Consider the following 26,064-nt stretch of genomic DNA (forward strand, 5'->3'; position numbering starts at 1 on the left):
AATCTCCGTCCATCGGTAAAGTTAGGGACGCGAAGGGTGTATTACGGTTGAGTTTCTTGAACTTGGAAAGACCGTATTCAATTCTTCTCATTACGTACAAATACTTCAAAAACTCCAAACCGCTTTTTAAAATAAATACGGGAAATAAAATCATGATTGTTAACGATAATGTATCAACATACTCTGCTAAGTTCAGCAGGGAGAAAATTTAAACAATGGGTGGGAAATTCTGTTTATTCTCCTTATAATTGTGATATTGAAAACCTCAACTATCAACTGTTCGGTTTTGTAAAGAACCGGATACAAGGCTAATGTTACCGGAAAATGGAAAATATACAAAATGGAGTTTGTAAGTAGCTACGAACAGCTAGAAACCGTGAGCTACTACAATTGTGCTTTCAAGTTTCTAGAAACGTTAGGAAAATGCGTGCAAACAAGTAGAGACCTCTTGACTGCCATTGGCGACTAAACTCATCATGAGAATTTCACTTGTACAGTATTTGCAGTCTGACAACTACGTTTGTCATAATAAGATTCGTATTGGGACGAATTAATCCGTATTTGCCGTGGGACGTAAAACTCAAATATTTCATTTCATTTCATATGTATTTTTAACAAATTTATTTCCCATTCATGTGCAAATTTCTGATTCGGAAACTCTACAGTTAACAGGTTAAAAATATATAAATGACTGGTGATGTTTGTGGAAATTACAAAACCAAGAAAAAACTCGTGTGAATGGAATTATATTTGTACTTCAAAGTCATCACTTGCCTATAAAGAAATGATTTCGGGATTTAAACCTCCCTTCGGCAAGATATTACGGAAAAATAAGCATTTAATTTATGAAGCTATAAATAAAAAGAATGTATGATTGGATGCTTGAAATCCTACTCGCTTTATAACATTCTGCGAAGGCCATAGTGCGCAACTTGCAAATTAGTATGATGTGAAGCCCCCATGAGCTGTGATCACAGATACATCGTAGAATTGGATCAAATGAATGTTCCTGATGAATTGCCTGCAACATTGTTTCTTTGCAAGTTCTCATGATATTATCATCAATATGTTACCTGCTACAGGATCGTGATAAACGAAATGTAGTCCAAAAATTTACAAAGCACATTTTTATTTACCATTAGGAATGAAACTTGTTTTCCAGAGTTAAAATAAAGTTCGCATTTTAATAGCGTCATTAATTTGATCAATAGTGTCATAATGAATTTCAACATCGTTACTTCTACATTGTTTCCTGCGCCACAGGAAGTGTGTCAAAAATGACCCCCAAAGTAGGAAGGACAAGCTAAATTATTGTGTCCCCATCGAGCTTGGAAATAATTCCTTTTGCATTGAATTGTGCTGGTTTTGTTGCGTTTAGTTCGCCTATTTCCAAGTTTCGAGCGCCACTTGGAGCTGGTCAAAAATTACCTCAAATAGCCAAGAAAAAGAATAGTTGTTCTGACCCCATCGAATTTTGAGATAATTCTATTTGCATTGAATTTCGTTAGTTCTGTGACGTATTTGTGCCTACTTTCACGTTTTTTGCATCACCGGAAGTGGGTCAACATGACCCCTAAAGTGCCAAACAAGCATTTCTATCCTGTTTCATCGAAGTTTGAGGTCATTCCTCTAGCATTGTATTTTGTGCGCCTACTTTAAAGTTTTGTACACCAACGGAATTGGGTCAAAATGATCTTAAATATATATGTCGAAAACTTACTGCTATTTCGATACCATCGGATGGCAAGATAATTTCTTTTGCATTATCTTTTGCTTAGTTTGTGTACTTATTTGCACGTTTTGTGTGCCACTGGAAATGACTTTCAAAGTGGGTGGAACAACTGTTTCGCCTTCATCGAGTTTCGAGATATTTCCTTTTGCACTAAAATGTGCTCGTTTTATGCGATATTATGCGGCAATTTTTACTTTTTTTTTTGCCTCATATAATATCGAAAAAGCATTGCTGTTCCGCCTCCATCGAGCTGGGAGATCATTTTTTCCAATGTATTGTGCTCGATTTGTGCGCCTAAATTTACGTTTTGTGTGCCACCGGAAATGGGTCAAACTGACCCTAAAACGCAGAAACATCTTAGGTATTTTGCCCTTGTCAAATTTCTAAATTATTTCATTTGCATAATGTTGTTCTTAGTGCCATTTTGTGCGCCATCGGAAGTGGGTCGAAAAGACACCCAATATGAATGAATCAACTTAATACCGTTCCTCTCCCATTGAAGATATAGATAATTCTTTTTGCATTGTGTTGTGTACGTTTTGTACCGTATTGTATGCTAATTTCCACGTTTTGTGCGCCACCGAATGTAGGTCAAAAATGACATCTAAAGTGCCGAAAAAGCATAGTTGTTCCATCTCCATCTTATTTCTAGATCATTCCTTTTGCATTTTTTGTGATCGTTTTGTACCGCTCCTTGTGCCAAGTTTTGTGCACTACCGAAAGCGGATCAAAACTGATCTCTAACAGTGCTGAAAAAGCATGGCAGTTCCGTCCCTTTAATTTCTCGAGATCATTCCAGTCGAATTGTATTGTAATCGTTGTTTGCTTCTATTTCCACGTTTTGTGCTTTACCGGAAGTTGGTTCAAAACGAACTCTAATGTGCTGAGAAAGCATTCCTTTTCCTCCCACATCATTTGAGGAGACTTCGACAAATGTCTCCCTGCGTTTGTGAAATATACACATTTTAACCAATAACACGAGTACAATCATATATTAATGAAAAATATGTTATTCTACTTACATCTGAGGATCTTGTCCCCGAACCAAAATATGAAATAATGCTGCTTATCCCAGTGGTGCCCACTCCCCCTCATGTCCATGACGCACCCCCCTCAATTGTCTATCCGTAGGTGTTCTTCCATGAAAAAAAATCTTTTCGATTAATTTTTACACCCCCTCAAACATATTTATATAGATTTTTACCCCCCAAATATTTCAATGACGCAGTTTGCGTCATAGCCCCCCTTTGTGGGCACCCCTGCTTATCCTCAAATGTTACCCTAAGATCAATATCATCTACAAATTACCTTCTCTTTCATTAGTCACTCACAGCCAGTATAAACACTTTTCTCGTTACCTTAACACAGCATTCTATATATTTTTCTTCTAAATTTTCCCTACCGCACCTACTAACTTCGAAACAATTTTCAAAATTTAAAAATTTTTTTCTATATATTTTTCAGAAGTAATTATTTTTTTTTAAAAAAACATCCTTTTCCTTGTAAGTCTTACTCTAATAATTTTGTTCTAACTCTTTTTTAATTCTTTTGACACATTTTTCACATTATTTCTATATCTTTCATTATATCTAACTATTTAAGACTCCGAAATCTTACCTCAATTGGTGTTATGACCATAGGTGGATGATAATCAGTCGTAATCTCTGCATAGGCGGTTGGACATTCTAAAAATTTCTTCATATTTTCCTCAGATGCAAAACAATAAATATTTCTGTTATATTCTACACCGAAGTCTGGAGAACCAGGAATCCATTTTTCTTTGGAACTGTAACATAATTTAAAGATTCAAGTTAATTTCAACAGAAATGACAGATATTGCTTGATGTGGCTTTTGGCAAGAATTATGAAATTATTGCAAATCTCCTGTTTTAAGAAAACAGCCGTTTACAGTATACTACTTAGTACTTAGATGTATTAATCTATATTGTACTTAAAATAACATTAAGTTTGCTTTCAATTAAGTCTGAATTGTCGATGAAGCTTTAATGTATGTTAAGTGCAAGTTAGGATGATTTGCAAAGACATATTTCAAACAAACAATTAAGAAAAGAAAGAATCTGAATATCTGTGGAATCTACATACATCTTTAAATTTTTGTTATGAGTTGCTTTTGAGTTTAACGTCCCTTTCAGTATCGAGGCTATATGAGACAGGACCTACTGATTAACGTGGAATCCGAACCACACGAGCTTCCGCCGGGAATCGAACCCGGGTCTCCTACCCCAAAGGCGCGTACGCTAACCGCTTTTTCATGAAGGAGCTCTGAAAGTTCTGTCATATTCTGAAATGTTATATTTTCAGAATATTTTTATAAACTTTTGATATAACTTATTTCTTATTTTTTTATTCTTATATTTTGGACAATTTTGCATTTTCAATACTGTATTTTACAGTTTGTGTCGATAAGAAAGATCAGAATACTTGTCTATGATTCAATATAAATTTATAATATTTACAGTAGGAGCCAGGACATTTATTAAAATAAATTTTTCGCACATTTACATATATATATATGTTTACATCTGTTAAATTTTCATTGGTTGTGTTTGGGAAGGTTCAAACAACAGGACATAATTTCTATGGTGATAATCCATTCTAAGTTGCCTTGTTTCTCTTCTATAATGCTATAGGACACTACTCTGAATCTGTAGTTATTATGTGGATAATGTTAGAAAGCTACTTGTGATTTTAATTGTAAGGTAATATTTTAATCTGAAAAAAGTTCTAGTTCTATGAAGAAGTTCTAGGAAAAAAATATATAAAAAATATATAGTTCTTAATCGTTATATGCTAATATGACATTGACATGAAATGTTCAGAAACTCATCTTCACCACTTTTCCATAAGGAGAAGTATATAAAATTATCTCCTTTTGATGTGTAAGACCTTTATTAATACAACAATGCCAAAAGTTTCTGCAGTACACATAATTGTGAGAATACGATTCGTTTAGAGAAAAGTAGGGGCCAATTTTATCAGAAAGAGCACAATTTATAAGCACAATTCTTGAAGTACATATTTCCAGTTTTCGATAAAAGAAAATAGTGTTTTATATAATTAAAATAAAGTGTTGCAGCTTCAACATCTTAACCGTTGTCTACATCTCAGATTGAGTAAGATCTGATGAAGACGAAGTTAAGATGCTGAAACTGCCACTTTTAGATTTACTAAATAAATGCGTTTAGCTCTGCTCAAAAAGTGTTAGTTATTTATATAACTTCGAAAGTCGTAATAGTTATTGTTAACTTTTTTCATACAAACATGGAAGCGGAAATACAGTCGCATGTATATTCGTGGACAATACAAATTTTCATATATTTTTTTTTGTACAAATTACTACAAATTGATGTTGGCGAACAGAACTTAATTCCGCACAAAAAAATTTTAACAGGCAAAAACAAAGAAGAAAGTAAATAAAGCCTAAAACATTAGATGTTATAAATTTGAATGAACGTCAAATGATAACATTAAATAAAAACATAATGAAATAAATATATTCTTACAGTAGGAATACTTCTTCCAGTTCTCTGCCTTTGGGTATGGTACCCTGTATTGAGGCGACATTGCCTCTTAGAACTGCCATACTTATTCTTTGTATGAGGAAGGTGCTTGCTCTGTCAACGCCAGATAACTGCGTGATACGTCTGCCTATTTCTTTTATAAAGTTAATACCTTCTCTGCCCCATGCACTACTGGATTCAATAGCGATCGTTACAAAATGATATTTCTCCGCAAGATTACTGTATTTTCTCCTTTTTTCCGATTCATTTCGACTGGCTATATTTCCCGCCTGAATCGAAGAAAAGGGGAGATTGGAAGGAGCGAACGTATCTGAACATGTAAAGTCCCAAACTAGCGCTTTACCTCTCTTCCACAGTAACAGAGTCATTCCATCTGGTCTTTTTCCATCTGTTCTGTTACACCCAATGGGTTCTATTATTGCAGGTATGCCGACTGAGATTAGTGCTCTCATCATAATGTCATTAACATTTGAGTGGCGAGAGTGTCTACCTGCGCTCTTGGAACATGAAAGGCCAAGTAAATCTTTTTTATTTACTTCGCTCTTACATGCTTGACATTTGTGGTCTTCACATATATTTGCCCCTAGACGTAACGCAATGGCTATTCGGAAGCATTCATTACTTAGGTGAAGGCCGAGCGTGGGCGAAGGCAGGGCTTTGAGCCAGGCACCTGCTTCTAAGGAGAAAGCAGAGATTAATCTGGCTTTGTCTTCTTAGTTGTCTGCCGACTGGAGTAAAAAGGAGAGGTGTGATTTAATGAAAGGCATATCCCATGTGATTTGTTTTGATCTGGAGTTGATTTCGGGTAATTCTAAGCCTACTAATATTGACCAAGTTGTAGAGCAATCCTCAATCTCAGTAATTCCGTGAGAAATTATATCGTGTTGGAGAAACGATTTGATTAGGCATTTGGAATCATAGAATGATGCCAAGAAGGAGGGAATAGCCATATCTAAGGTTCGTCGGATGCCTAATCCTCCAAAACTGATCGTAAGAGAAGAATGTAGCCATGCATTATGAGGAAGAAAACAATTAATGATGGATTCCAATCCAAATTTGATGGAGTTATCGTAACGTTCAAGTAGATCTTCTTCTCTCCAAGATGATGAACATCGTAGAAAATATAGCAACTTTGGCATGATAAAAGTTCTTAATAAATAGAAAGCTGAGTGTGCCGACATTAATGACAATCGTTGAAAACAATTCTCCAGCTAGGCAGTCTTCTCAATTAATAAAGCTTTCCTTGCTTTAGAAGAAAGGGCAGAACCCAAAAGAAAAGCGTTTGAAGGCGCCATTAATTGAATGCCTGGAGCCGCCTCATTAAACATGGTGAAAAATATATTTGTCTGTTCTGGAGGTGTTTCCAGGAAGCTAATCTCACATTTGGCGTAGTTTAGTTGGAGGCCCACTAAACGATACCTTTGTATCGATATCATTTAATGTATTTAGTATGGTATCCGGGTCTCCAGCTATAGTGCCATCGTCCAAGTACCATATACTTAAATCTGTATTTATAGTGTTGACGATTGGTTGTAGTGTTAAGGCAAATAATGTAGGACCGAAAGGGTCTCCTTGCTGAACACCTCTTTGGGATAAGATAATGTCTGTGCCGTATAGTAAATAACTGACTTGAGCATAACTCTGGATTACGTAAGATGGAAAATTGTCCTTAAAGGCAGTGAACATTGCATTCCGGTCTATTTCGTTAAAGGCATTTTTAAATTAATCTTTAGGAAGGTTTTAGGCTTCTGATGAGGGTAGGAGTAATACATACGTGCAGCATGTGCTGCAACTTCAGCCCCATGTTGAATACCTACTCCTAGTTGGTGTGGAGAAAGCGTTGAAGTAACTGACTTTTAATTCTCCCACATATTATTTTAGAAGAAAGTCTTCTCCATGTGTTTCCTATATCAATTGGTCTAATCCCTCCACATTTCTTTTTCAATGCAATAAGAGAAGCTCCAAAGAAAATTGGCCTTATTTCTACGGGTACATCTCCTGACAAAATCATAGAGAAAAACTCGCAAGTAATCTTGGTAAGGCGATCTTTAGAGTTATGAATATTGTAAAGAACTAAGTCCTTGAGAACTGAAGGGCGCATGCTGTCTATTCCTCCAGCTGAACCAGAAGGGAAAGATTTGAGCGCTTTTAGAAACTCACTGGACAAAACTTTATGATCTGCTCAATTGGGTGCAGTAAATGTATAAGAGTGCGGAGATGTTTTTCTTTTAAGGATCTTAATTTTATTTTTCTGCTTATACATAATTTTGGAATAAGATTCTTTATTCTAACAATCAGACCAGAGATGGAGTGGGTCAGTGGGTCGCGGTTGAAATGAGTCAAGTGGGTTGTGGGTTAACAGGGACGTGACCCACTGCGACCCACCGACCCACTTTGTTCAGTGCATTGTAGAGTGCATCTTCTGAACACTGATGAATTTGTCTACGTTTTACTTTCAAGGCCTCCATTTATAATCCTTTTTCATTTGTTTCTATTTACTTACCTGAGATGAGTATATCTAACTAGGGAACATATCCAAGTGTAACTCTGAGTTCGAGTCGAGACTATGGCCGTTGGATACCTTGTCCCAAAAGAACATAACACGAAAAGGGATACATCCTCGATCACAACCGTTGCGGAGATATAAGCGTGAAAAGTTAGAAATTGAGCTCCATATTATACATTACAAAGTCAGATTTTTCGGAAACGGTCGAGTAAGGAAACTCAGCGAATACATATCAAATTAGTCTGGGGAGCCCAGCACTTTTCGAATGAAAAATTTGTGTCGCCGGAGCACTCACAGGATCCCAGGCGACGTCCAACTCAAAATTTGAAAATGGAATCGGAGGTCAAGTAACATTATTCTTGACCATTCCGTATAGCCCTAGAAAAGCACCCTCCGATATATTTTATTTCTGCACCATTAATCCAGTTTTCTCCAACCCCACTCCTCTCCAAGTTGCATCGCAGTTTCAAGGTCTTTACCATCATTTTTCTCGTTCAGAAACCCCCCGATAGAAATTTTACGGTGCAATCTGCGAATTTGGGGTCCCGATTCGCGAAGCATATACCGTGGCCTTTTGAACTTTTCACCCTCCACGACGGTTGCGGATTGACAATGTATCCCTTCTCTTCTAGGACACGAAATCCAATGGTCATGGTCATTCTATGGTCCATTGGTCATTCGACGTCACACTCATACTTGGATAAGGTCCGTTGTGCGACTCTGTGAAAGACTCTGCAGCAAGTTGTTTTACTTCAATACCTTGCACTTTTAAACGTGTTTTTCTGTCTTGTTATTGTCGAAACCTAACGGATTTAGAAGAGTGGCAATAGATTTTCTGATGTGGGTTTTATTGACATTTTGACCAGTTGCCGTTTGCACAGGGTAATCATAGTGAGTTGAGATATGTTCTATCTTCTTTTATTTAACAATAGCCTTCATACAATATGCTATTTGACCCCCGGTTCCATTTTCAAATTTTGAGTTGGACCCCACCTGGGACCCTGCGAGTGCCCCGGGGACGCAATTTTTTCATTCGAAAGGTGCTGGCCTCCCCACACTAATTTGATATGTATTCGCTTAATTTTCTTACCCGACCGTTTCCGAAAAACCTGACCCGGAATCTGACCCCTATAGCACGGCCAACAAGAGATGGTCTCTGACGTTTCTTACCACATGCGGTGGGACATTGCAGCCCCTACTTTGATACCAGTGTTACCAACCACGATCACTCTGTCTTATACCATTAATTAAATTTCCACTACAGTTGCACCGAAAAAAACCTTGACACGCGAGTAGTGGCAATGTCACTGCGAGCTGTCAGAGACGTTCTCTTACTGGACGCACTATAGTAAGTGAAGAAAGTACTTCAGGCACTTTTGGGTATTGATATTTGTAATTGTATTAACAGCAATAGGACTTACTACTTGGCTTTCGAGACACAATCGAGTTTTACACGTTCTTTTTTCTTTTACTTTGCCCCACCTTACCTGGACTTAAGGCTTTCAAATTTCATCCTACTTTCCATTGACAAGTATCTGTAATTCAACATTGAAATAATTATATATAATTAAATATGGCCTAAATTAAATTGAAATTCATCGTAATATGGCCTGAGATCCATCAATATTGCAAAAGAGCAATGCTTGAGCGATTGACCGTAGAAATTCAAACTCCGATTAATGATAATGTCACAGCCTTGTTTTATTCAAATGGAAACTCTGTAGTCCGTGAAGAGGGGTCCCTGGATCATCGGTCAGAGTTCATGATGGGTTTTGGTGAGTGGTGGATCAGAGTGGCTCACAATGGGTCGTTGTAGATCGTGGGTTAGAGTGGGACACGATGGGTCATGTGTCAAGTTTTCATTGATCACGCCATCTCTGAATTAGACTATCCTAGTATATTTTCCTGTAATATCTACATAAAAATATGGAACTGTACTTACGAGTCCCCGTGTTTCACCCCCTCCACATAGGATACTATACAATATCCACCATAAGCCAGATCTAAAGGATTGAACAGTCTTAATATTATTGGATGCATCACTCTTGGTAGCTGCTCTGGAAGCTTCAGACGATCATGTGCTGTGCTGTATGGATCTGGATTATTCATGAAAGTATCAATATGCTTCTTACATATCCAAAAGTATAAATCCTGGTGGTAAAAGAGACCATATACGTGAGTTAATATAACATATAGATAATCAATAATCTTGTAGAAATCAAGGACTATTATATTTCTCAAAACCCATTGCTTGCTTATTCATGTAGTTCTGCGGATCAGTCGTTCTTTCAGAAAAAAATGTTCCGGGTGGAATGGGGGGGGGCACAGCCGGTACTACTCTATTTACTATTATATTACAGACGTATTATTTTTGTCTCCTGGGGGGGAGTGCCCCCCCCCAAATCATGTCTGGAAGAAACGCTGCTGCGGATTTCTTAAACTTCCTTCTAAAAGTAATCCGGAGGCTACATAAATAACAAGGCCATAAAAATATAACAGTTCTGTGCGCCGGACCCCAGGATAAGGATTCAATGTATTTTGTTGCACAGAATGCAAATTTCGAAACCCCAGGACGATTGTCCGTGTCAGTGCTTTGTTATAGGAGAAAAACTTGAGCGATTTTGGATAGAGAAACTTACACGTAATACAGCTCCAAATTTCGAAACCCTAGGGCGACTGACCGTGTCAATTTTGTTTCATGGGCGAAACATTTGTATCATCCCTATCTAAAATGGCTCAAGTTTTTCGCTCGTAACAAAACATTGACACGGATAATCATCCTGGGGTTTCGAAATTTGCATTCTGTGTAACAAAATACATCGAATCCCTATCCTGGGGTTCGGTGCATGTATTGCGTAACAAAATACACCGAATATATACGCTGGGGTCTGGTGCACAGAACTTTTAATTCTTTTGCGTGCCTGCGTAATCAAACAGTGGTGTTTACGTAATGTATTGCAGGAAAATAGCACAAGTAACGCACCACAAACGTACATTATTTGCTCTTTTATATAAATTAGTGCGTTAATATGCATACATAAATGCATGTACTGTACAAATCAATTCTATTCTCAAATTTGATTTAAAAGCTTTTTGTCCACACATCGAAATTAACTTATGTGATACTGATAAGAGGATAACATAGTTCTTACAGGGTAAATAAAAGACTTTTATGAGATAATAAATATTTAATAAGACGCATGTCAAACTAATAACAGCAAAGAATACGTTTTCAAGACACCATGCATGCAGTTGAACATAAATATACAATGAATTATCTACCAAAAATAAATGAATAATTAATTATGCTTTAGGAGGTCTTCCTTAATTAATACAAGGTAATAAACAGGGCCCGGATTTTGTTGACCTAAAAATTTTAAAAAGTGACCTATAAAATGACACTAAAATTCCTGTAAAATGACTCTAAAAATCACAAAAATTGACCTTAAAACTTACGTTTTCTCAAACTTTTATTTCATTAAACATTGACATTTTTTAATATCCATTGGACTTTTAATTAACATTTCTCACTATTATTCAAAAAGTTTTGTTTCAGTTAGTTGCAGTCCATTGATCATTTATTTCTATTGATCAGTCTCATGGCATTGTAAGTATTGAAAGGGTCAATTCACTCCCGAGTTTTAGGAAGCACACTTAAACAATAAAAATTAGCAAGTTTAGACTACATGAAAATAATAGATAAAATCCTGTTTAAAACCCTTGTACGCCTTCTAATCCATTTTTAGTTATTCACGTGATCACATTCTTTGTGGTCAATAACCCATAACTATCTGTTTGGCCACCTACCAACCCCCACCTTTCGTTAACCAGCTATAGTTTAGTTTTCATTAGCTTGTTAAGAATGCAGTTTTTCCATCCAATAGTCAGGAAGTAAGAAAAGAGATTATTCAACTTCGCCTTTTCCACATCCGTAAACCGTGTTCATTTAAAGATTTCCTTATGTAGAAAAAAAAAAAGAATAAAAAGACCATAAGTGACCTAAAAGTTACCTTAAAATATTAAAAAAATGACCTGAAATTTTAAAACAGCAAAAAGTGACCAAAAGTTGACCCTAAAAAACTATATTTTTAGAACCTAAAGTTGATGGATAACGTTTTTATTTGAACTTGCCTTGTCCTATGCGTAACAGAAAAAGTTGACTTGTCAACAAGATCCGGGCCCTGGTAATAAACATTGCTTATTAATAAATATAACTTATTTAATTAGTAATTTTTTATTAATTAGAACTGTTTAAGCTTTTAGGTAAAGTTTCTATATCAATAAACTCAATGGATCTCACTTTTGTTCCTACAAATTCTAATAAATAGAATTGCCACACGTCCATGTTTTGTACAGTACATAGGATACATTGAATATTCCTATCCTCATATTTTGTATTTCAAAGGGAGGTAGGGTGGCTCATTGGTAGAGCGCTTACCTTTGGTACGTGAGGTTCCTGGTTCGATTTCCGGCCAAGTCTGTGGTGGACAACATTGTATCCGTGGGTTTCCTCAGGTTACTCTCCTTTCCACCCACTTTCTCATTCCACCAATGCTTCCATCATTCACTTGGCTTAATCATCGTCACTCTTAGCCTAAAGGGCGTAATCATGGAATGTTAAACTGTAAGATTTCATTACATTTCACTTTTATTTTAGACTTGTGTCCACTCACGTAGCACAGTCTTCAAAGACTGACAAAATATGTATATTTTTGCTTTCTACTCGGAAAATAGATTAATTATTTACTGTTTCTTTACTACTATACTTTAATAGAATACATAACGGAGATTCCGACACGCAACAATGTGTTTAAATTTTTCATTATAAACGACGTTCTTGAATCTTTTAAACATTTTTTTATTGAAAAATTGAAACCTAATACCGGTACTAATACACTCTAATTACGAAGCATTCTATGTATATTGGGTTGAACTTCAGTTCTTCTGATTTAAACAAACACTTTTGGATTCCTGAGTTCATTGTGGTGTTAGTTAATATCAGACATACTCAGCGCCGTAACAGTTTTTTTTCTGGGGGGCAAGCACTAATACGTGTATTTGGGCCCCCTAGAAAAAGGTTGCTTTCTAATTCTTGGGCCCCTCATCTTTATCTTACTCTTTATGGGTTTCCGGAACCTGTGGGCCCTTATGCATGGCAAGCAAGGTCTGCGGGGCCGTTAGTTACGCCCCTGGACCCGTTGCATACATGACAAATTAATCAAGGAGACAATATTGACAAATCTCAAAGCCATACGAATAAATATTATTTCTAGGACCCCTAGTAGTGGACATTTTTTTTACTGAAATGGGCCCACAACTCATTTTTGTTTTATGTAATTATGTGCTGTTTTGTTTATGTAATTTAGTGAACCTGTTTTCTGCTTCATTTATAATTTCATGTTCGCATCTTATATGGAGTAGGAAAATTTTCTCTTAAAATGGACCCCCTGGAACGGCGGGGAGCTTCCCTGGGGGTCAGTTGCCCCTCCTGCTCCCCACAAGTTACGGCCCTGGACATACTCCCTTTTCCATTTAAAATTTTGAACTTATGATCAAGATAACGGATTTTAAAATGACAGCCATGGTCGCCATGTATCCCCTGTATTCTTCCTCTATTACCATCTCCATTACAGTATTTTATGTTTGGATCTTAGGTTTCCAAATAGAAAAGTGTCAAAACAGTTTTTACTCACCTTGTATAAACACTGCTAATTAAAAGGGTATAGATAAACATGAGTGCGGAGTACAAAAATGAAAAACTGCTTTTATGGATTTAAGTCGTGAATATTTAATCCTAGAGACTACATTACAGCTGTGCACACTCACTGTTTTGACATAAGTGGTAGTGATAACGATGAGTAACGAATAAGTAGTGTCGTATGCGTGACCATGGAAAGCATGGATGTAAATGTCAAGTTGGATTTTAGCAGCTATTTGCTTTCAAACTGCTTAGTAGTGCTGAAATACTCCGATAGCACCTTTGGTGTCGCAGGAAAGGATATCATATGTAAAGTTATACAATGCTGCTCAACAACTTAATATTTACAGATGAAGTAATATTTTTAAAGATCTGATATTAGCAATATTCATAATTGCCACATGTGGTATGAACATGTAGTATGAAGACAAACTCCATGCTGCTTTAACGAATCTATTTCAACGAAACTTTTCCATTATTGTATAGTTGAGAGTTACTGATGACTGGCTAGATCATTATTGATCATTGTGTGGGTAGAAATCTACCTTAACTTTCGAATTAAAACTTTATCAAATACATTTGAGAACATAATCTTTGCCACTTGCGTTCGAATAGGCCTACTCTATCTACAGATAGACAAGGTTACAACTCACTCAACACATCTGAGAGACTATCTTTAGGTACATCGTGAATACAACCATTACTGTCGAATGCTGTACGATTTCTTGAACCTGCCGATGACATTGTCAAACGTCCTTCTTGATGCCACGCGATGTCTTTCATATTAAGTAAAGCCTTTGACCTATAGCTATTGATTGGGGTGGATATATCGAAAACTGTCCTCAATTTCTTACCTCTAAACTGTTTCCTTATATGTAGAGTTTTCTAATCATCATCATCATGATGTAGAGATTTTTAAATTTAAAATAATCCATACGAACACCTCTTTACCCTTAGCATTTGACTAAACACATTTGTACTGCATCTGTGAAGTTGTGTTTAAACCTGCTGTCTTCGTGCAGTTCATTTCGGTGAACAGGGATCTTGTCATGCATCGGGTTCTTCTCATTGACTATGTGAAAACCAGTTTAATGCGTGGAATTATTTGTTGCGACTTAATGACACATAGATTTTTAGGTATCGAGATTCATGTTTCTTCTATTTTTAAATTAATAAATTACATGATGCTATAAATGAATATGACACTTTTTTGAAAAAATAATCGCTTATTCTTTCGTATATGTATATTTGTAAATTTGAATGTACATATGCATAATATTGACATGTGGTTCTTTTCAGGAATACAGTAGCCATTTCTCATAGACATGAAATAGGAGGGATCCACAAATAAAAAAAAATACCTAACCGACTAACCAACCAATTAGTTAGAAAATTAGCATTTGTGTGCAATTACTTTAATGTGTTTCGAACAATAAAGGTCTACTTCGTGCACTGCGTAATCTCAATTCCTTGTTTATTGCTCACATTGTAACACTGTGGTTCCTGTATTGGAAGCCAAGTTTTGTAATGATAATGTTATTGTCTCGGGCGTTAAGTTTTGCAACGATTGAAAATAACTAATAATTAAAGGAAAATTTCTGCTCGGGCTGCCAAATAGAATTACTGCGTGATATTACGAATAAGCAGATCTTACGTATTCGGGCGACGAGGAATATGAAACGTGTTGTTTTCGGAATTCGATTCCTTATCTCTAATTTGCATATTTAATCTGAACGAAAATGAATAATTAAGGCACTCACGGATGAGCCTAATATGCATCAGAAAAATGAATACCTGACCTTGTACTTGAAAAGTGAATGGTACTGATGAGCGACAACTCATCTGCCTATTACACAAATGAAAAAAAAAATGAATGAGAGTTTGGAGAATTGAAGTTGACTCCACGGGGCTCGAACTTCAGTTCTCCAAGGTAAAGATACAGTTTTGCTAAGATGGTTAGTAATTAAAAAAAAATGATATATATACAACGAAAGATGACCTAATGTCTAATCGATCCTGTTTTCCCCATAACGGTGTCTCCAAGGCGCTAGGAAAACAGGTGCGTAGTTAATAGTTAAGTGATTTAAACATGCGGAGCAAAAATCTCACAAGCTGCAAAGCTGAAAGAAAGATTTTTCGCTAATGGCTTGTTCAGTTGGCTACACTGACTATCACTCTGTCACCGAAGTGTGTGGAGATAGCAAAAATAGTTAAAAAGCAACAAACAAGGAAAGTTTAATTTAAAGTTTAAAAAAAAATGAGTTAATTTAGATAAAAAAAATTCTGATGGTCAATGTAACCGTGCTTCAACTTTTTCTGTTCAGGGTAATTTGAAATAACTTCTAGGTATGCTAATATCAGTTAAAGAAATAGGCATATCTTTGAAATGATAACCACATAAATGCTTTGGTTCTAACGTCAAATAGACTTTTAATAAATTTAACGAGAAATAAGGTGATATCTACAAAAATCAACAAGAAAGTTAATTTGGATTTACACAAAAAATGAATTAATTGACTTTACTGAAAATGAATCAGACTTTTGACTGTTTTGACCAAATAATATGATTTCTCTTAACACATTCTTCACTGTACAACGTAATATTCAAATTATTCAATCTTGACTGTAAAATTTAGCAACAATCTATTTCTACTCAACTAAACTGACAATATTCGATTCTTTATAATTACCATGACGTAGTTATACAAGCAAAAATTTCTATTAAACTGAATATTAATTAACAAAATGATTTATTGTTTTTCCCCTAGGCATAAACGACTATTAAGTAATTCGCCCACAGTTACTACCTTTTTTTTTATTTATAAAAGAAATGGAAATAAGTTTAAGAATCGGATTGCGGAATGAAAGAATTAATGGTTTAGGTTGCTTGCAAGACTCACTGGAGAGATAGTTTAGAAGCGATAGTATGCTTTTGAGAAAATTTAGTGCACTGTTTCTAATGAACTCTAATGAATTTTCAATATTAAAAGATTTGCATAAACAAAACATAGCTTTGTACACATACTATATCAGTTGGAAAATAATACCATTCACAGTAAAAATCGTTACACAACACTAACTACACAAATATTTCATATTCAAATGCACTACACAGAAATATATATATATATATATATATATATATATAGTACTACTATTATTATAATTTGGCCAATTGATCAAAATAATTACATTGTCGACGCTTTCTGATTTTCTCACTGATTCCTTATTTTGCGAATACATGTTTCTCCATAGCTATGGACCCTATCTGCGTTCGTTGCTCAGATAGGTACCTCCGAAGGGATTTACTCGAGTATCTTAAGTTGTTTACCTTATTTATGAGACTCTAACGATATTACGAGATAAGAATATTTACACTTATTTGTCTGAAACTTACTCAACATAGCACGTCTTTGGAAGCTTTATATTGATTGTTTCTTTTAAGAATGAGTATAATAAAAATTGACAAGTTACAATAAAATCATATTAAGCCTGTTTACCGCTCTGACACATATTTCCCTAACACAACCTATACAAATGTTAAAATTTGAAAAACTAGACTTTGACGCTAAATCATAGTTTACTCAAAACAGAAATTACATTACATTCACACATCTTAAACGCGATTTATGTTTAAAAGAGAAATAATCCATACTTGATATAAATAAATACTGGATTGCATATAAATGATTATAATGACGGCTTCAAGGATCTAAATGTTGACACATTACGATTACAAATAAATGCATGATTGAAGATCAAATCAATGTATACAAATTTCACTAGTAAAATAATCAAAAATTTTATGGTACTTATTCAAGAATGAAATTAACAGTTCCTATATCAGTGAATTAATTTTGGAAATGCAACCAAGGCATTAGGCTATTTGTTTATTTCTTTTAAAAAGAAAGAAAAAAAAATGCTCTAAATGTTTACGGACAGTTCCGTATGAATAAACAATGTCCCGAAGTTTCTAGGAAAAGGTGAGTATGGAGATCACGAATCACGGAAATATTGGCCATAGTCCTTCTTCAATAAAGAAAATAGCAGAATACTTTGTCCTACCTTAATAAGTCTTTCCGCTTATATTTCCACACTTCAGAAGAAAACTGCAATGTACTTAACTGACCGTCACAATGCTTCCTAATGTCCCTTCTCAGACCCCGCTGTCCTCTGGATTCAACTCCCGGAGAAGAGGTCCTCGTTTGTCTGAAGCGTCTGGGTCTTCCTGTGGCAAGGCATCTGTCTCGAGTATCGGGGATCGAACCCGTGTCTCCGTCCTTCATCTCCATGTTGTTGAAATGCAACGATGCGTCACTTATCAAATCCATCTGCACTTAAATTTCACTCGCACAGTTTATATATATATCCGCCATACATCGCACTACTTTTCCTGTCTTTGCACTTTATGCGGGAAATCAACGTATATAGAATCACAGACTCACTTCAAAATCACCAATTATGTAGCGTTACCGTAAGATGATAAGAATTATGTCTATCTGTCGATGTTTTAAATATTTGTATAAATAATCTTGTAACGACGAAGTTGCTGTGGATAACGCGTGGTTTAAGTAGCTGGCTGCTAACGGGTCTTTAGCTAGCCATTTTTCTGAAATTTAAACACTTATATATATTTATATATATATATGTATATATGAGTTGACGTATGCTTATGAATCGCGTGTTGGTGATGTTTTCACGATGAAGTGTCGACTTAGAGTAACCTCTCTTCCGTGTAGGCGTTCTCCCAGCTTTCCTTATTTTTTTAAAAAAAATAGACGCTTCATTCTTCTCTTTGTGAATTTTGAATTTCGGATTCTGATTCGCCGCTTTAAGTTCGTGACACCATTTCCCAAAAATCGGTTGATAATTTGGCTTGGGTTTCTAGCGTCTCTTCTGGGCTAGTACGTGATGTTAAAGAGTTTCATAAGCACTTGCGAAGATTCCTGTGTGTCTGTGACGTGATATTTGCGATATCGAGGTACTTAGGTAGTGCGACAGTATGGCTGGAGTAACAATAGCAAATTCCATTACCGTTTACTGGCGAGGTAGAAAAGTGGGTGGTCAATTAGTGCGGTTACCGTCTTATGTTTTTTTTTCTTTCTGAAAAGCAGAGAAACTTCTTTACCTGGGACAAATGAAAGAGGTTCGCTTGGCTGCTAAATGAAACAAAATAAAATTTTCCTTGACTTTTAAAATAAGTTGAATTTCTATACAAATATGTTTTTAATTTGAATATATGAACAATTAATTGAGTGTGTGAGCGTAATTGTCACAACATTACAGTTACAACATTTAATAAAATTACTCTTATAGCCACCGTCATTTCCAGAGGCCGAGAATATATACAATACCTAGTTCATCAAAATAGTCGCCGTCTGTCACCACACATTTTTACCATCGCTCAGCCAACGGTACAATTCTGTAGCGAAAGAAGTCTGAAGCCTGATGCGAAGAAATTTTCTCAACCGCATGTTGCAGTGCCCAATCACCAGGGCAAGTCTTTCCTCCCAAGATGTGATCGAAATCCTTAAAGGAGTGGTAGTCGCAAGGCGAGATATGGTGGGTGAGAGAAAGTTTCATATTGTCACACATGGAGAGTTTGCACCGTCCTTCGAGCGACGTGTGAGCATGAATTATTGTGCAAAACGAGAGCACAATATGCTGGCCAATAATGGATGCATATGGACAAGTCTGGGTTGCATTTCATAAAATTCACGATTATAATGACCCACGGTGATAGCTTTTCCTCTACGGAGAAAGATATGACGGATCACTCCCATCATAACAGGAGCAACATCTGAGGGTAGAGAGGTGGTTTAGGACCCTGTTGTGGACGCTGATCACGACCCGATCAATGTTCTGACTATTTAAGATCGCCATAGGAGATGCATATTTCATAAGAGATGACAATCCAGTGCAAGTAATCTTCTAAGTTATTCCATATACTCAGGGAACTGCACCTCCAGACAGCGATTCTTGTTAGCCGGTTCAGTTCATGTTACTCCTATTTTCTCACCTTTCTGACAACAAAAACCCGCCGAAGGACAGTGCTATGGTGTACACTTAACTCGTTCACAATGGTAAGAACACTTTTCCAAGGGTTTGCTTACACGGTATTCCTGAGGAATTCATTCGAACATGATGTTGGTCGGTGTCCACGAGATGATTTTGAACTGTGTCACCATAACGAATTTCGAAAAAACTTACAACGAAAGGTATATTTATTCGCAATTACTGTCTCAAAGGCACTGCTAACGTCGTTTGCAGCTTGCTGTCCAGAATGTCTCAGTTTGAGGTCATAAAGAAAATTACTCTCAACAGTGTGTTCCTCACGGTGCACTTTAATAAGACCCTGTTCAACAAGCACTGTATTCTGACTATGTGAGTACTGCGGCCTGTTTACTGGACGTACGCTGAGTTTTTGAGCTGTTTGTGCCTCTGAGATGAATGTCTCTGCAGGCGTTAAAGCGGGCGAACATTTAATTGGTGCCAACCTAATAAATTGCTATACAAAATTTAATTTGTTTAGAAGTTTGTTATACAAGAAATTAAAGAAAAAATTACAAATAAAAAATAATGTACAGGGTGTTTCAAAACAACACCGACAACGTTTGGGAGGTGATTCCTGACACCAAGATAAGACGAAATGTATAGACCAAGTTTAGTGCAGAAATGCTTCCTTTCGGAGTTAAAGGCTGCCGAAAACATGAAAAAATGAACTTTAAAGGTAGTTGATCAGTACTTCAAGTTATATGCCTGTAGCCAAACTCCCTCCATAAAAATTGTTGCTAAAGTACGACAGGATTCTGGAAGTTGGATATTTGGATAGTGCACATATTAGTTCCTAAGTGAAGTCTTGACCCAACTACGGTACGCCCCATAGTTTTGGTGCTTTGGACCTTTAAAATTCATTTTTTCATGTTTTCGGCAGCCTATAACTCCGAAAGGAAGCATTTGTAAACCCAGGTTGGTCTATAATTTTCGTTTTATCTTGGTGTTAGGAATCACCTCCCAAACGTTGTCGGTGTTGTTTTGAAACACCCTGTATATATGAATTACAGGCACATTGTTAGCACGTCGTTGTATTGTATTGCAATCAAAATAGAACTTATAGATTTTGTAGTATTATACACAAATTTGAATATGCGTTTCACTTGAACTTTCCGGCGAGTATCTAAATATAATTACATGTAATGGTACGTATTATTATAGAGTTACAATTTTCATTACCTTGTACTGAATAAGACCTTGACGGGGGACCTCAAACTGTACATCAGGGTGAACAAACCGATGCTCTTGTATGCAAACAGGACAGAAATGAGCGTACGGTCCCATATATTTATAATACTCGTACGGAGTCACACACAGAAACTCGGCTTTGGCTGGGCGTTCTGAAAATGATAAATATGAACCATTATACAGAAATTATTGAAATGCAAAATCATCGATAATATAACAAATACGGCATTTCTAAGATGGCATAATCAAAACAAATAAATATTGAATATCATAAAATTACAAGAAAGTGAATATTAATTTTTATTAACCGTACCAGCAGTGCTTTTTAATGTATAATTTTAATTATTGTTTCTATTTGAAGTGCATATTATTATTCCAAACATATTAGGTGGTTTTACTTTGTTTTAGTTTTCGCAAAGAAAATACATTGCATATACTGCACAGCAGCAGATACTGTATATGTATACAATATTATATAGGGTCTACGTGTACAACAGCTGATATACATCTACTGCAGTTCGTATATACACCAGATATCCCACAAGTCCTGGTCCAGTCTCAGAAACGATTAATATCTGTGTAAAAGTGCTGAAACCAGTATTCCATTCATTTGAAGAACTGTCATTTGGAACTAGTGTGATCTGACCAGGGGCATCACCAGAGGAACATAATAACATAAAACTCATATAAGACACTCATGTCAAAGGAAATGCGCGGATAACAGAGACAGGATATATTTGTGATATTTATATTTATAACAGTTGGAATGAAAAAGTTTCTGTTCGCTTAGAACCGTGGAACAGATACAGTATACTAAACAAACGCTTGCAATGACACATGAACATTGAAAAATCTCGGTGAATATGTTTACCTCATGTGCGTAATTATCTAATGGCCGTCACAGGGCCGGGTTTTTATTGGCATAAATCTTCAATACGAAACCAGGTTACAACCAACAGTAATGCAGGCTGCACAGCGTGCAACAATGCCACGGACTTGACCATTAAGGTGTTAAGGCTATAATCTGTCATCTGAGGTTTCCAGTTAATGTACTTGTGATCTTTGTCAAGTATTTAAAACCAAATAACAATCTTCAAGCGACGTTGTTGCACGTCAACGACCTCCATCATAGTGCTTCTTAACGTTTTCACCAGCCAGGAAACGATGCCACAGTCATGAGTCAACATTGAGAGAAAAATTCAAGTCCCTAACCACACTCTGTAGACTTTCCTCTATTTTTAATCTACCGATAATCCGACCACGCATTACATAACTGACACATGTTCTGTAGGTCATCATGTGTTCCAGGCCGGTAGCCAGCCCCAAAATGTAGGGGGACCCGGCTAAAGTTAGGGGGCTCCCGATCCAATCTTATTATAGTTCATCACCATACTATAGTTCATCTGCAAGCCTGCCGTGAAAATTTAGGGGGAAATCAAAAATTTAGAGGGGGACCGGTCCCCTAGACCCCTGGATACGGGCCTGATGTGTTCCTAAGATATGTTCACTATTACCAATACGCACTGCACACACTAAAAAATTACAACTCACTGATTATGCGTTTTCTTGTTACGGACGTTCTTCGTGTTATCGATGTCATAGAGGTTACATGTGATGCCGAGCGGGATAGTATTGTACTTACGTCATTTCAGTCAGGCGTGCCGCTCACAGGATCAGCATTCCATCATAGCTGCTTTTTGAAAATAACCTTAAATTTTGGACATGCGTGTATATTGTTTATAAGGTTATTGCAAGATAGAACATAAAGAAAAAAACCTACAAGATGTCGAATGGACACTATATTTCAGAAATTAATTTATAATCAAGTCCCAATATTTCATCTTAGTTTGTAACAGTATGCACATAAGAAAAATTACCGATTCTCATATTCTGTTAATTTGAGAATACAACATGATAAGCCAATAAAAGTCGTCCAAGAGAATCACTAGATGGGGTAGGCGAGAAACTACTAATATACAAAATAGTGTATCTCTAAATTAATGAATAATACTTTTCGGCATTTTCCTAGTTTAATTCCATGAGAAAATACATAGGATGAATTTGAGCTTAATTGTAGGTACATGTATGGAACTTGCTTAACTACTATTTTGGATAAAGTTCATGTTGTAGTTGTACCAAAATGTTTGTCTAATAAACAGATTTCAAATAATATGTTACTGAGTCTTCTTCGGTATTCTTTTTCTATTTACCCTCTGATGACACTCCTGATCGAATTTGGTTTGATAAAAATGGTGGCTTCTCAAAGAAGTAAAATACAGGTTTCGGGATTTTTCACAACATTATATTTCTAAGATAAAAGGATGAACTAGAAATGATATGGCACTCGATATTTGTAAAATATAATATTTATACTTAAGCTTCGCCTGTTTATTTCAAGAGTAACAACTCAAAAATTGCCTTTATTAACATATGGGTAGAAAATGAATGCTAATCTTGATGTCTGTTAAAAAATTTCACATATGTACTTCTAAACAGTGATGTGCCGTAAACTATAATTTTACGTCTACGCGATTGTCTACTGTAATCTATACGTAATCTACATTACACCTTTTCTCGTGTAGACTATGTAGACAAGCACGATCAAATGTAAGGAAGAATTTCGTTGCTCGTTTGCTCATATTTCCTCATTCAGTTGTTTTGCTTCGGTGCAGCGAAAGATTAGTTAACATATAAAAAGTAGAGGGAATTATCTAATCTGAAAGTGATACGGATGACAACGCTGAAGTTGCGCTGTCGATGCTGCCGTAGTATTTAAGAAAGGTAGAAGAATGAATCCTATATCCTTTGTCTGTGCATACCATTTCCTTAGATTTTCCACTTCGAGCACTGCTTTTATAATGAAACGTACAAAACTAATTCTCACATGTGAGCTTTCAGTCTTGAAGCTGCTGTATTTGCCAATTTTTTCTTGCATATTTTACAAAATGCATAATATTTTTCATTTTCCTTCATCAAGACGAAACTAAGTATTCGAAAGTTACTATTCGCAGGTCTAGGCATTTTATTTTGTACGCAATTTTGCAAGGTATTACCTGACCAGGATATTAGTGCGGTTTTTCGTGGAGGGCGCTAGTGTAGTGTTTACATCAGTTTCTAGGTAAGCGCGGTGGGACAGGGGAACGGAGAGCGTCACTCTGCAGTGTATCCAACGATTTTCAAAAGTTATAAGCAGCCTAATCTGTTAACATGTTATAAGTTTACATGTTATAAGCAGCCTAATCTGTTTCGCTTAATAAAGAACTCCATAAATTATATAGTTGTTATTGACTGCAGTAATGGTTATTCCTGCAGTAATGCAGATGTATTGTGGATAATGGCATATGCATGGAAATTAACAATTTAAGAACAAGATAGCATACAAGTGAGTTTCTACCGTGTATTAAGCAGATTATATATAAAAAAATTGATTACGTTTTATTTGATTTCATTATAAAACAGTAGAAACCTGTAAAACTCACTAATAAGATGTAATGACTAAAATATTAATTATGGGTTGGTAGCTTAGATACTTGCGCAATATCTTGTAACTGTAAGTTTAAATCAAGTTAAGGCTCGCGATACTTGTACTTGTTTTAATGTAGGTCTATCGATTGACAACTAAATTATTTTCTTGAGTTGTAGCCAAGAAAGAATTCCGATGCGTTTCCACTCGAGAACTGTGGAAGTTCTCTCCGTTGGTCTATTGGCTAGCGCATGTGTCTTTGTTGTACGTGGTTCTGTGAGAGCCCAACAATTAATTTTACAATGTTTCACTTTCATTAATCACCTGTCTCCTCTAGCACAAAGAGCATAATCATGGGACGTTAAACTAAAGAAATTTCATTTCATTGTTTCGATGAATGTGAACCCTTTGGGGGGAAAAGGAAGTGAAGAAGAAATTTTCCTTAATTTTTTAAAGGGCTACGGGATTGGATAGCTTGTCTTTCGGGATTGCCTTGTAAAACCTGATTACAATGTATCTTTCTTTTAGGATTATAATCGTAATCCAGCCTTTTGGTAAATGTGAAATAAAAGTATCGATAAAACATCAGCGTATGGGTAATGTAAGCATAAATATCATTGGTTCAATACACAATAAATTGACAACTTTTATTTATGAGTATAGAAATTCCCTTTGAACTCCCTCTGAATTTCTTTCAGACCCTAGGTCTCTTGTGACAAAGAATTAATTCTATTATCTGTTTTCATACACAATATAATTTTGAAACTTGGGAGCCTAGTGTTGTCTTTGTGTCTGTAATACGTAATAATTTGTCGGTTGACTTCAGAAGACTGAGTTTAGCCCGTGAGCATAAGTTGCATATAGTTCAAACATATCAGATGTACGGTCTTATTTAACAAATCATGTGTGCACATATGAAATTCAAAGACAATGGTAATCAATCGTCTTTAAACAGCTGTATTTGTATTTCAAGTGTAAGTACTAAAATGTGCTACGTAGATTTCCGGCTAATTGTTTCATCACCGGTATCTTTGAGCAATGAGATAGCAGTGGAAGACAAACTTCGTTCTTCTAACTTGATATTTTGAAAAACTTACGCAAGTGGTTTTGTTACTTAAATACATATCTATTCACTCTAGTCAATTTCAAAAGTACCATTAACTTTATAATAACATAATGAATGTAAGAGTTACCCTGAAAACGTATTTTGTATTTCTTTTTTAATATGAAATTCATTTTTTCTGAATTTCGCGAGCTATAAGAAATCAATTGTCAGGCTCCCCACTTTAAATTTCAATCGCTCCCCTACCGCCTCAATGTAACATTGGGTTTATTTCTTTTAAATATTTTTTTTTCAAAATATGGTAGTAATACTGAATTTTTAAGTTACCAAACCATGCTAAATAATGACAGGTTAGATATCAGAGAAAGTTATCTTTATCTACCTTCTTAATTAGGGACGGATCCAAATCTCCTTCGGAGGCGGTTAGATTATCAGTTTCTCTCTCACCAGTCTTTTGCAGCACATCCGAAAATGATCTCAATGCAAATTTGTTACTGAAGGTACTGTCAATCGATCGATCACATGGTCCAAATTGGTAGCAATTTCGAAGACGCCTTATCTCAAAACTACACAATAGAACTTGCTTTAAACAATGAAAGCGCAGTTGCCAAAGTATAACTTTGATTCACAAAGATGAACTTCGAGGTTTCGTTAACAGATGAATTAGGAATTCCTTACACTCTAATGCTACGAAGTTCTCAGTGTTCCTTTGTACAACACTGAGGTTAGTTTATTCGCAAGTTATTTTCATATTAATATGGAGGGTGTATGTACTTTTTTTTTTTTTTTTTTTTTTTTGCAGTCCCTTAAAATGTTCT

General features: G+C 35.9%; 1 protein-coding gene across 1 annotated transcript in view; it reads right to left on the minus strand.

Moving 5' to 3' along the window:
- LOC145676117 (uncharacterized) overlaps window positions 1-26,064 on the minus strand; it is a 46,874-nt gene that overhangs the window by 9,662 nt on the left and 11,148 nt on the right. Inside the window, exons 3-5 of the mRNA XM_081747013.1 lie at window positions 20,712-20,872; window positions 9,723-9,931; window positions 3,350-3,518 (exon numbers count right to left, since the gene is read on the minus strand). Of these exons, the coding sequence (XP_081603139.1) occupies window positions 3,350-3,518; window positions 9,723-9,931; window positions 20,712-20,872 (539 nt within the window). The remainder of the gene's footprint in view (window positions 1-3,349; window positions 3,519-9,722; window positions 9,932-20,711; window positions 20,873-26,064) is intronic.

Source organism: Thermobia domestica, chromosome 18 (assembly GCF_964235325.1).
Source record: "Thermobia domestica chromosome 18, izTheDome1.hap1.1, whole genome shotgun sequence".
Taxonomy (NCBI): Eukaryota; Metazoa; Arthropoda; class Insecta; order Zygentoma; family Lepismatidae; genus Thermobia; species Thermobia domestica.